Genomic DNA, 12,399 nt, shown 5'->3' on the forward strand with positions numbered 1-12,399 from the left:
AAGTGGACTGAAATAAATACACCATGCAGCATTTCTCTCTCTCTCTCTCTCACACACACACACACACACACACACACACACACACACACACACACACACACACACACACACACACACACACACACACACACACACACACACACACACACACACACACACACACACACACACACACACACACACACACACACACACACACACACACACACTTCCGTTCCAAATAACCTGTTCCCAACGGTGCATGACATCTTCGATGACGTAAACCCCCGAACACAAGACAGCTGCCGACTCCACCCATACATCTGTGACGTACTGGCAACAAGCAACCAATCAGCTTTCTGGGAACACTACCCTATGCGCTTGCGCGAGCATGTGTGTGTGTCAACTAGTTAGCCAAAGCTAGCTTCTTTTGGAACAAACATCACCTCAACGGCTCTGCCACCAAAAAAAACTACGAAATGAAAGAAACAGCTGTCGCTGAGCATGAAAGAGGAGCTCCGCCACAGCAGGATATCTAACGGCGACGAGCGTTTTAATGCCAAAGAGGACTTTAGACCTTCCTCACAGCAGCTCTGCACAAAAACAATGAGAAGTTAGCCCTGCCTGCAGCTAAGCGACAGCTTTATGGCTAGTCCACCTAGCACAGTGTTGCCATGTCCGCTTGTTCTACGCGACTTTGGCCTTGTTTTTCTGGTAAGTTGCTTGTAAATATTGGGTTTTGGTTGCGTTTTTTTTGGGGGGGGCTTGTTTCTAAAAGTGTGTTTCCTTTTATTTGGGCTTGTTTCCTAATGTCGTTTAACCCATTAAGACCTAGAACTGTGTCATTTTTAGATTTGAGCTAAAAAGCATTATTTTACACTTTTGGCTATTCAAAAATAGCAGATCTACAAGCTCATAGCGCGGCACCGAGTGCCGCGCTATGAGCTTGTAGATCTGCTATTTTTGAAAAATTGTGAAAATGTGTGCAAATGATTGAATATATATATATATTTTTAAAGCGAACATTTTTAACTCAAATCTTTGCTTCTGGGGGGTCCCTGGAACAAAATATTTGATGGGGGTCCGTGGCCAAATACATATAATTTTGGGGGTCCTTGACATGAAAAAGATTAAGCACCACTGATAGAAACATACGTTTTTCAGAATACTGTTGAGATTTAGGAGACATGTAGAATCGGCTTCAGGTCTCAATGGGTTAAACCGGTGTTTCTCAAACATTTTCAAGTCAAGGACCCCCTCCCCCCAAATGAATATGTATTTGTCTGCGGACCCCCAGCCCCCCATCTGTAAATATTTAATGTCAGGGACCCCCATACAAGATTTGTGTTGTTGAAATGTCTCAAAAAACATTACAATTCTTTTCACATTTTCTTCACGATTTAAAAAAAGAAAATGCCTATCTACAAGCTCACAACGCGTCGCGTAGCTTGTAGATCTGCTATTTTCAAATAAAGTGCTCATGTAGCCTATATTATACGTCGCTTCTTTTGGGCTTGTTTTCATAGACCCCGTTTGCTTGTTTCTCTCGCAGAATCTGGCAACGCTGACCTAGCATAGCATGCTAGCATCTCATCCTGGGCTGGAAAGGGGAAAAACCTGTGATTTTCTTTGCAAAAAAAAGGAGTGAAACGCGGAAGAAAGGAGGACATGAGGCAAAAGCTGAACAACAACCCATGTTTTTTAGTCATCTGGCTGTAACGGGGCTCGTGTTGTGGAGAAGGTCTCACAGTGAGACAGGAGGCACACAGCATGTTAATTAAATCAAATCACACCAAAAAGGAAGCTAACGCTATAGCCAGCCAGTGAACTGTTATCAGCTATTCAACGTTAGCTTAGCCATATTATGCTAATGTTAGAGCTAACCGCTGAAATAATCGCCAGCTAGCGACGGTTGACGAGTATCGAATATCGAATCGAATCGAATATCGACTGATTTGTTTGTCCAGTCGACATTTATATACGGATATTGGTCAATTGAGCTGAACTGGTCGCTACCAAGCTACTGTCAGTTACAGAACTTTAAAGCTGGCTTGTTGTGGCTCACAGTGACCTATAGCTCTCTGAAATGCTGTTTTTTGGCTGGAAATAGTTGTCCTGTCTAAAAGTAAAAAACTGTACAAACATTTACACGTCATCGCTTACACGATTAATCAGCATTTGCGATGTAAATAGTTACGTGAAACCCAAGAAGTAATAATAGACCATTTTAAGGTGTTATCTTTTTAAATGATGTGTGGTTTTGTGTATGTTCCAATACAAATGACTTGACCTCAAGATTAGTTAGAATTCCTGTTACCAGTGGAATATCCATTTAGAATGCTGACAGAATATGAGGAATTGAAACAAAAAACAGCTTTGACCCTTTCTTACAGATGAATACTTTTTATACATTCAGTGGATTACCAATGTGCCAAAAAGTCACTCTCCTGATTACCCTACAAGGGCTAGGCTAGATTTTTTTTGGCAACGGTGTGTTTGTCAGCGAGCACATTAAAAAGTACAAGTTTGAGACGCAAGACTGGCATGCTTGATGAAACTGCCTCAGTCCAAATGGTTAAACTGCCATCCTAAATGGAAGTGCCATTGTAGACACGACACACTGTGGCTACAACTGCAGCACAGTTAAAAAAAGCCTCCGAGGAGGCATTGCAACTTTGGGTTGACTTGACCTGAAGGAGAAGAGATGGGTTCCCAAGCTCTTCAGATACTGCGGCAGGGTGTGTGGGCTTCTCTCACAGGAGGCTGGTATGTGGACCCCCATCAGAGTACCTTCTCCAACTGCTTCCACCTGTACCTTTGGATATTCCTCCTGGCCTTCCCCTTTCTGCTCTACATGGTGAGTGCAATTCCACAGCTTCAGAGATTAAGATAAGGATGTGTGTTGTACTCCATGTTTGAATGATTGAATATTTTTATTAGGCAGAAATGTAAAAAACATGTACAGTCAAAACACTTTGTCTAAAAGGTACGTCCAAAAAAGTCCTTGCCGTCTTGTTTCCATTGGGGTCAGAAGGAGGCAATGAAATAGACTCTCAGTAGCCTCTGCTGTCTTAATTGGACTTTATTTTAATGTGTCAAATGACTATGCCCCCCTCAAGCCTTCATAGTTTGACATGACCAGTGGGTGGGTGGTGGAGGCTTCTCTGTGATACTAAAAGCACTGCAGGCAGTACACTGTTCGACTGTTGTCTCATTTTGACGGTCTTGCCATTTGCAAGACTGCGTTAAAGTGATTGGAAGTCACACAGCCTTTTAACCCATTAAGACCTGAGGCGATTCTTAAAAATGTTTTCTAAATCCTAACAGTTCTTTGAAAAAAATCAAAAAAAAATAAGTCAAGATTTTTCAAAAATAGCAGATCTACAAGCTGCCTCGCTATGAGCTTGTATATCTGCTATTTTTGAATAGCCAAAGAAATCTAAAGTGACAGATGCGTTCCAGGTCTTAATGGGTTAAAGTGATGGTCAAATTTTGGTAGAACCTTGGTTTCTATTAGAGCCCAACCGATGTATCGTTTTTGCCAATAATATATCTGTTTGGCCCTGTTAGTGTTTGGGGCCACCTGTCATTAAAGGTGAAGGTTTTAAACAGTTTTCACTCCGAGAGTGTAAACAAACGAATGAACCCGCCATGTTTTAACAGAGGTGAGTCCCTGTGAAATAATGGACAGGAGGAGATAACCGGTCTTGATGCATTATTTACACACAGATTTAAGTTCTGATGATTTGAGGCTATTTGAGGCTTCCCGGACAGCTCGCTTTCATTGGATATTGTTGGTTTCTCAACATTCAGTCATTGTCCCTTTCACACTAACAGGGTTTAGTTGTTTGTAACATGTTTGATCATTACGTCTCAGGATTGGTGATGCTCTGAGCCAGTCGGTGACATAAGATGAAGTCTGTGAACCGCTCACACTAAAGAGTTAACCAGTTGGCACATTAACAATTCAGACCATCTTCGAATTGGGAAAGTTTGTTCGGAGGGGTGAATCGGACTCAAAATCAGGCAAATTGTTCTGTAATGTGGGGCCAGCTTACAGGACTTGTTCTTTTAATATATCAGTAGAGCACTTGTTCTTTTAATATATCAGTAGAGTCTGCTTTGTATGCATTTTCTATGTGTTAAAAATGTGATTTGTGAGACCTTTTTCATAAGTGTTTCTTTTCACAAGAGTAAAGGGAAAGAGGGAAGAAATGTGTCATTCTTAGTCCCCCAATCCTCTCTCACAGCACATTGAGCGCATGAGCATCTGATAAAGATGATTGATAATATTTATATGTATACTGCACCTAAAACTACCAAAGTTCAACATCTCTTTGAAGTAGTCTCATATGACTCCACTACAGTATAGTATACAGAGCCTCATTTGCTGTCGTTGTCTCTGCCTACCTCTCAGGCCCTTCCTCCTAGTTTGGTGGTAGCAGGGGTGTACTGTGCCGTGGTGGCGGTCTTCTTCACAGCCATAAAGGTGATTAACTTCCGGCTTCACACCATGTTCGACCTCGGCGAGATCATAGAGCAGAAGCAGGCCTCGCTCACGGCCGATGCCCCGAGGGCGGAGGAGGGAGAGGAGGGGTCAGCAACCCATGATGGAAATCAACACAGGTAAACAAGGTTAATGATAAGCAAGCTTGTCAGAAGCCTTAACACTTCATTGCGAAGTCTAAGGTTCATAGAAGGAATTTACTTAGGGGATGTGGTTGCAGCGATAAGCCTGACATGAAACCACTGATGCATAGTAGTGCATGATACAGACTTGCGGTGCAGCATAGTTGGAGAATCTGATGGCTATCTGATCTATGCAATCACATATTTATCACTTAGAAATATGTAACCTAACCTACAGTATATAAAGGCCTATATCGACTGAATGTGTCCATAACGTAAATGTGTCCAAATTGTTTGAAATGGGGGCAGGGCCGTCATTTTCGTGTGATTCATGTACTAGGTGACAAAGGTTATCCCGTCACGCAATAAGTGATAACCCCACAGGCAAACCTTGCAACAGAGCAAGAGCGCAGGTTCAACAGTGCACAAATACACACATAGACCACGGTGGAGTGCTCCTCCAACTTAAGTTGCAATGTTAAAATATCTATCTCCACCAGAGAAGTTTTCTCTTCTTGGCCATATTCCACATGTCCATGTTGAACACGCCAGGGTCACGGCCTCTAAAGCGAGAATATTTAACACATCGACCGCCAGAGGTTAATCTCATAATGTACTCACCAGTGCCAAGGTGTTTTTGTTGTTTTTTTGTTTTTTTCATGTCGCCATAGATCTTGTTAAAATCCTTAAGATTGAGCTCTACACGGTCTGTTTACATCCGCGAGATCTCCCTGTATCTCCCAGTGAAGATCGCGTGTCAAACGGGGTATCCATGTTGTAGTTAGAGCGGATTACGTTAAACAGTGAAATGCGAGGAGAAAAAACTACAGGAAGAGAATTGAGTTTCAGTTTCGTCTGTAGAATGGGAGCTGGCGTGATCGTCAAAACCGGATCCCAAATCATTCTATTTCCGGTCATCAAACCGGAAACGGAAGTGGATCAAAAAAATTCCGAAAGTGCACCCGGACCGCGCATGCGCGAAAAGACCGCAGCCCGTAGGGCTACGGTCTCGGCGCTTAACAGTTGGATTTAACGGACCGTAGGACTACGTTCTTGGCGGTTAATGTGTTAAGGGCGTGATATTTAAAAAAAATCGTTTTCAGCTGTCACATTTATCAGCACTATCATTCTTATGCTATGATTAATGAGACACAACCGTTTCATAAATCACACGTGAACCCTGTCATAACATGAATTCTACAGTGTGATCTGTGCTGGTTTCTATGTTAGATTGATGAGGGCCATTATGTCCAGTGAACAATAAGTGGATGTTTGCGCTGTAGTTTGAAGAAGTATATTGAATAAGATCACAGCGTACTCAAATGCTATGCTGCATGGTGTATTTATTTCAGTCCTCTTTCCACTGCCGTTTTAATTTCCTCACAGGGACAGTCATGTCGGTGTGGAGATGACTGTGTTTCGGAAGGTCAACTCAACACCGCCTGTGCGCTGCAGCTCTCAGCACTCACTGTTTGGGCTCAACCAGGTGTCGGTAAGGGTTACCGCATACTAAGCAGTTGTCAATTTGAGCAGAGCTATTTTAAATCTCTCCCTTCTATTAGGTACTTCTATTTTGTTATTTAGGTGCTCCTGTATGCTTTATGTGCACATCCTAATGTGTCTCAAATGGCTTGTGTGACTTATTAAATGTGTGTGTGCTTTTAGGAGTTTTTACCTCAGCTGGAAGATACGGGCGGCACTAAGGGTATGTATCTGTGTTTTCATGCAGTCGCCATGCTGGGCATACTGGGCTAGGTTTACAATCTCACTGTTTACAATCTCACTGTGTAGTATTATATTTTTCTTACCAATATGAATCATGCCAGTGAATGGGTCAAACCAGTGGTTACATGTGAACCCCACTCCCACAGTTGGAGGAGAAACACACAAAAAAAATAATATTATCACTGATGGAAAATCATACCCATGCCTTTTTTGAAGCCACTTTGGCAACCAAGCAGACTAGGTCGTTTCTGCTCATAACGGCGATGTAAAGTGAAAGCGAGTCTGATAGCATGAGGAGGAATATTCATCTCTCTTTGTGAAATCAGATCCAACATGGTAAAGCCCTGTAGGTCACACAACACATATGCACTCTTTTCTTTAAATCTTTTTACGATTCCTTATTATCGATTATTTATGCTGGTGCATTGCCTGAAGGAAGCAAAACAAAAATAAGTTTTACTCTTTATGTACCTGTACACAAGATGTAACAATAAAGTACAACCTTGAACCTTAAGTTCCTTCCCTTGTAGTAGTAGTTTCTACTTTATTCCTACTAGTTGTGTTGTAACCACAGTTTCCATTTTTGCACTTCAGATATCAGGGAGCTAATGCGGGAGCAAGGCAGCAATAATGTAATTGTGACCTCAGCTCACCGGGAGATTCTACGTCAGAGCTCCCAGGATACAATCAGTAGTAAGCCAGCTTTTACTTTGTAGGGCTGCAGAATTAACTGAACAATGTTTTCCCCCCATTCATTTCAAATGAAGCTAATTTATTGAGTTTGAACATGATATGTATTTTCTGTCTAAAATAGACATGCACATTCTACAAAGACCCATTTCACCCTTTTTTTTCTTTCTGCCCGGCTCGTTTATTCTAATGTTGATTTCTCGCTCAATAGGGGCTGCTAGTGTCGTCCAGTCCTGCTTGGCTGCAGCTCTTGGAGGGGAATTCCCAGGCCTAATGGGAGTGCCTGGAGTGTCAACCGTATTCAGAGAGCCTGGGGATTGCCTGTCTATACCCCCTTCCCCCTCCAGTCAGGAAGACGGTGGGGAGAAAGAACACATGCTGGAGGTGGGGGCGCTGGAGCGACTGTCTCCCCAGAGTCCCGAGAGACATTGTATGAGGGCTTACTCTCCCCTTGGTCCCTCTGCTGAGTCCGAGAGCCTGGGGGAGACTCCCCTTAGCCCACTCATAAAGAGCAGCTTGAGCGAGGAGCTGAGTCAGAACCTTCTGGGTCTGGGCCTCGACCCCGTGGCATTTGGCCCTGGGACCGAGCACCCGGGAAGCCGCAGTGGGGTGGCCCTAGCCGCTGGTTCTACGGATAGCTGCTTCAGTGCCGGAGGGGCCACGACGGATCGCGAGACCCTCAGCACCGTTAGCAGCTACCGCAGCGAGAAAACTGACTCCACGCAGCTCGAGAGCCCCTCGTTCAGCCTACCACGACCCGCGGATGCACGGGCGTCCTCCTCAGCCCCCGCCGCGGGCTCTGGGCTCCCCGAGCCCTTGGAGGACTCGACGGCTCAGGACGGCAGTGACACTGACAATCTGTCCGACAGCGTGCTGCTGCGCTCACCTTCCAAAGATCACTCCCTTGGCCAGGGGCTGGACAGGACGCTCGTCGAGGGGGAGGACTTGCCCTCTGACATCGCACAGCCCCCTCCTCTCCTCCGGCCGAACTCCTCCCCCTCGAGCAGTGACCGCTCGATGGACATTCGTGATATAGACCGGATCGTCCCGGTTCCCCCCCCGCCCCCGCCTCGACAGGCCAACTCGGCGTCCTCAGGGCTGGCCCTGGGTCTAGTGTGCTCCGAGCCCGCCCTCCCCGTGTCCTCCGCCCCTTTCCCGCTATCGGACCGGCCCGCGCTGCAGGGCCAGCAGCAGGTGGTTCGCCCCAAAGACCTGAAGCTGCTGCGGACGTCCGCGGGCCACAGGCCGGGCCGGCGGAAAGCCCCCCGAGCCCCCCGCAAGCGGGTCGGCACGGGGAGCGGCAGCTTCGACTGTGGCCCGTACAGGCGTCACCACAGCCACAGGCAGCACAGGGACTACATCCCCGTGCGCAGCCGGCTGGGCGTCAAGGCGTACAGCGAGAGCCTGTTTGAGGACTCGAGCGACGAGGACGACGGCAGCGACATGAGCGCCGGCTCCAGCCTGGGCTCTCAGCGGCGCTACAGCTCCGACGACGATGACGACGACGACGACGAAGATGACACGAGTTCCTCTACCTCCTGCTACTCCCCAGACCTCACCAACGCCGGCGTCGTGTCCCCGCTACCCTCTGCGGCTCCGCCGCCCGCCCCACAAAGGGACGGGGAGTTGCCAGACTCTCTGGCCGGCCCCTCGCACACACACTCTCGCGCCGCTCATCGCTCGGCCAGCACGGCGAGCGCCAAAACTCACGCCAGGGTGCTCAGCATGGACGGGGCCGGCGGTGGGGGTCAGAGCGCCACGGCGGCGGCCGTGCCCGCTGTGGCGCTCGCCATGCCCTCGTCCTCCACTCCGGCCCCCCGCACCCTCACTCTCTCCAAGTCCGACCTGGAGGCCCGGAACAGCCACACTGACGGCTTCCCTGGAGCTCATCACCACCGGCTGGACTCCCTGGGAGGCTCCTGGACAGGGAACCAGATGGGGTGGAGGACGGGAGAGCTGGTTGAAGAGGGGGCTGTGGGCGGAGGTGAGTTTTCTTTTAACCCTTTAAGACCTGTAACGCATCTGCGTCATTTTAGATTTCTTTGGCTATTCAAAAATAGCAGATATACAAGCTCATAGCGCGGCACCGAGTGCCGCGCTATGAGCTTGTAGATCTGCTATTTTTTGAAAAATAGTGAACATTTGTGCAAATCTTTGCTTCTGCGTCTTCTAAATCCTAACAGTTTTTTTTTTTTTTTACATATGTTGCTATAATATCAGTTTTTGCATGTCAAGGACCCCCAAAATGACATGTATTTGGCCGCGGACCCCCATCTCAAAATATGTTCTTCCAGGGACCCCCAGAAGCAAAGATTTCAGTTCCAAATGTTCGCTTGAAAAAATATATATTGAAAGATTTGCACAAATATTCTGCTGTTTTTGAATAGCCGAAGTGTAAAATAATGCTTTTTCGCTCAAATCAAGAAGTGACACAGATGCGTTCCAGGTCTTAAAGGGTTAAATATCAGTTTATTTATTCATTTCAGCTGGTTACACAATACACACATACACTAATTACAGCACTGGTGTTCGGCATATCGTCTCTGTTGTGTATCGTCGCTGTTGTATCTCTGTATTTCAACTGTTAATGTTTTTATGCAAGTTAATGTTCTACTTCGTTGTATCGTGCAAAATAGCGGATCTGCAAGCTCACAACGCGTTGTGTCGTGATGCAATGTGACCTCCTGTTTTTGCTACTTTAATTTTTTGGGGAATATCTTAACATAATGACATGCCCAAAATAGGAACGCCAGTGGTTAAGTCTGTCTATTTTTAAAAAATCGTGAAAATCTTTGAATATATATTATTTTAAAGCGAACACTTTTAACTCAAATCTTTGCTTCTGGGGGTCCCTGGAACAAAATGTTTTGAAATAGGGGTGTGGGGCCAAATACATATAATTTTGGAGTCCTTGACATGAAAACGATTGAGAACCACTGATATATAACATACGTTTTTTTCAAAAAACACTTACGATTTAGAAGACATTTTGTAGAATCGGCCTCAGGTGTTAAGCTGTGTTTGTTTGAGCAGTATGCTTATTGTTTATAGCTGTGACAGCGGTGAGTGACATCAGAAGAACTCAGTAATGTAGCCTGCATGTGTTCAAGAACTGGTCTGCCACCCAATGCCCTGCAACAGTGATTTCCTCATGTTGTCACTATCGGGCAGTAACCTTGCATGTCCAAAACCGTTCCTTTTCAGGTGATGGTGGGGGAGAACCTGTGTTCTGATGGATCGAATGTAGTTATTATTTAGTTACACACTACTTTTCATTGGTTAAATATTTATGAAACCCCACAGACAGACTTAACCACTTTGAACCTCATGTCTCTATTTTGGGCATATCATTATAGGCAAATATTTTCAAAACATAGCAGATCTACAAACGCGTTTTGAGCTTGTAGATTGGCTATTGCGCGACACCATCATACGTATAAGTCATAAGTTATAAAGTTAGGCATTCCTTTATGAAAAGATGAGATGAGATGCTCTGTTTCTGCCCTAGTAAAAAGTGTCATTAATGTCACTTACAGCCTTGGCCCCAGAGGACGGGGGCAAACGTGACTCAGTCAGCAGTGTAAAGAGGACCCAGGCCATCCGCAGGAGACACAACGCAGGCAGCAACCCGACACCTCCCCCCTCCACCATGGGATCCCCACCCAGGTCAGCCAAGCTAAATCACACTAACAAGCTAGCAATATTCATACAGGTCCTTGAATTTGAGTTCTACTTGTTTTAAAGGAGTAGTTCACCCCCCCCCAAAAAAAATCTCATTTTCTATCAATTACAGAGTACAGACCCCATGAAGCATTGAATTCCAGGAGATTTTCTTTAGTTTTTGACGCATTCCTAAGCCAATAACTTGATTACCGGCGGAAAGATGCTAATGTATCTGGTAGGAGACTAAAAAGGAGACTCTTTGAGTCTCCTACCAGAACTACACCCAGTCATCAAATTATTGGCTTAGGAATGCGTCAAAAACGCCATTGATAGAAGAAAAAAAAGTCACGTTTTGGGCGAACTATTCCTTTTATGTCATTATCATTAACTCATTCACTGCCAGAATAAATAAATGCATCATAATGTGGTGGAAGGTTGGAAAAAAATATATATGTAGAGATTATGATGTATTATGATGTATTATCTTGTGTCCTTGCTTACTGTAAATCGCTCTGGATTAAGAGCATCTGCTAAATGCCTAAACTGTATTATCTCCAGAGTATCCAGAGTAGAGTTTGTTACAGCCAAGCTAAGCTGCCATGTTTTAAAAATACCAAGCACATTGATTTCATCCTGCACAGCATTGAATGTTCTCAACATTCACGCTCCACATGAGTGCAGCACTAACCTCCTGCGTTATCTCCTATAAAAATTAGTATGTAGGAGGAGGATAAAAAAATCTATCCGTTTTCTGTCAGCAATGTGGGCTTTGGTGGCCTAGCGGTTCAGGCGCAACCACATATATGCTCTAATGCAGCCTGACAGCATGTCGCAGGTTCGATTCCCGAGCCCGACGACCTTTGCTGCGTGTCACCACCCCCTATCTCTCTCTCCCTGTTTCCTGTCACACTCCACTACTACTATACAAATAAAGGCAGAAAAGCCCCCCCAAAAAAGAATTGTGGGAATTAAAAATCAATGTTAAATCTAGATTCTAGATATAATTATTGTTATCATTTAAATGCTAACTGGGTAAACAATGCAAACCAAACCGTTCTGTCCACCCATGTCCATGTTGTCGTCATCCTGTAGCCTCCAGGACCTCCAGAGGGCTCGGACCTCGTCCCACTCCCGGACCCGTACACTGCCCTCAGCCTTACAGTTCGCCTCCTCGCTGCTGCTGCCCCGCGGTGGCATCCACGAGGCCTCCACCTTCGACGACACATCAGAGGGGGCTGTGCACTACTTCTACGATGAGAGCGGTGAGTGAATAGTAATGGTAACTACGCTGCACTTCCTGCGAGTTGTGGTGTTTAAACCAGCGTGCACGGCACGCGCATGCCTGTTGCATGCAAGCGATTCCCAAAACGGTTGTTTTGAAGAGCGCTCGTTTTCGTTCACTCGACGTCCTGCATTTGAGGCACGCCCCGAGCGACCCGCAAGGCCTTTTGAGGATGGCTGATTTGGGAATCGCTTTCCATCGAGCATGAATAAAATATCGAGGTTCACAATCACGATGTATGACTCGGCACTTTGTCCAGCCGAGACTCATCCCTCCTCTACAAACCACAAAGCCAAAGTCATATATCAACCAAGCTTGACCCCGATATGAGAACTTTAAGACAATGCACTGCCTCTTACTGATACTTTTACTAGATATTAGTGGTGTAACGATATGCATAGTTGTATTGGAACGTTTTCGGTTCGGCAAGC

At 45.6% G+C, this 12,399-nt stretch overlaps 1 protein-coding gene across 1 annotated transcript in view; it reads left to right on the forward strand.

Annotated features, from left to right (window-relative positions):
• Window positions 1-389: 389 nt before the first annotated feature.
• The window catches only part of LOC308089735 (pecanex-like protein 3), a 48,601-nt gene continuing 36,591 nt past the window's right edge, over window positions 390-12,399 (forward strand). Inside the window, exons 1-9 of the mRNA XM_080434624.1 lie at window positions 390-693; window positions 1,532-2,836; window positions 4,397-4,605; window positions 5,995-6,100; window positions 6,274-6,313; window positions 6,928-7,026; window positions 7,235-9,007; window positions 10,560-10,689; window positions 11,779-11,948. Of these exons, the coding sequence (XP_080290750.1) occupies window positions 2,684-2,836; window positions 4,397-4,605; window positions 5,995-6,100; window positions 6,274-6,313; window positions 6,928-7,026; window positions 7,235-9,007; window positions 10,560-10,689; window positions 11,779-11,948 (2,680 nt within the window). The 5' untranslated portion in view covers window positions 390-693; window positions 1,532-2,683. The remainder of the gene's footprint in view (window positions 694-1,531; window positions 2,837-4,396; window positions 4,606-5,994; window positions 6,101-6,273; window positions 6,314-6,927; window positions 7,027-7,234; window positions 9,008-10,559; window positions 10,690-11,778; window positions 11,949-12,399) is intronic.

This window comes from Gymnoscopelus braueri, assembly GCF_963280865.1.
Source record: "Gymnoscopelus braueri genome assembly, chromosome: 8".
NCBI classification, from domain to species: Eukaryota; Metazoa; Chordata; class Actinopteri; order Myctophiformes; family Myctophidae; genus Gymnoscopelus; species Gymnoscopelus braueri.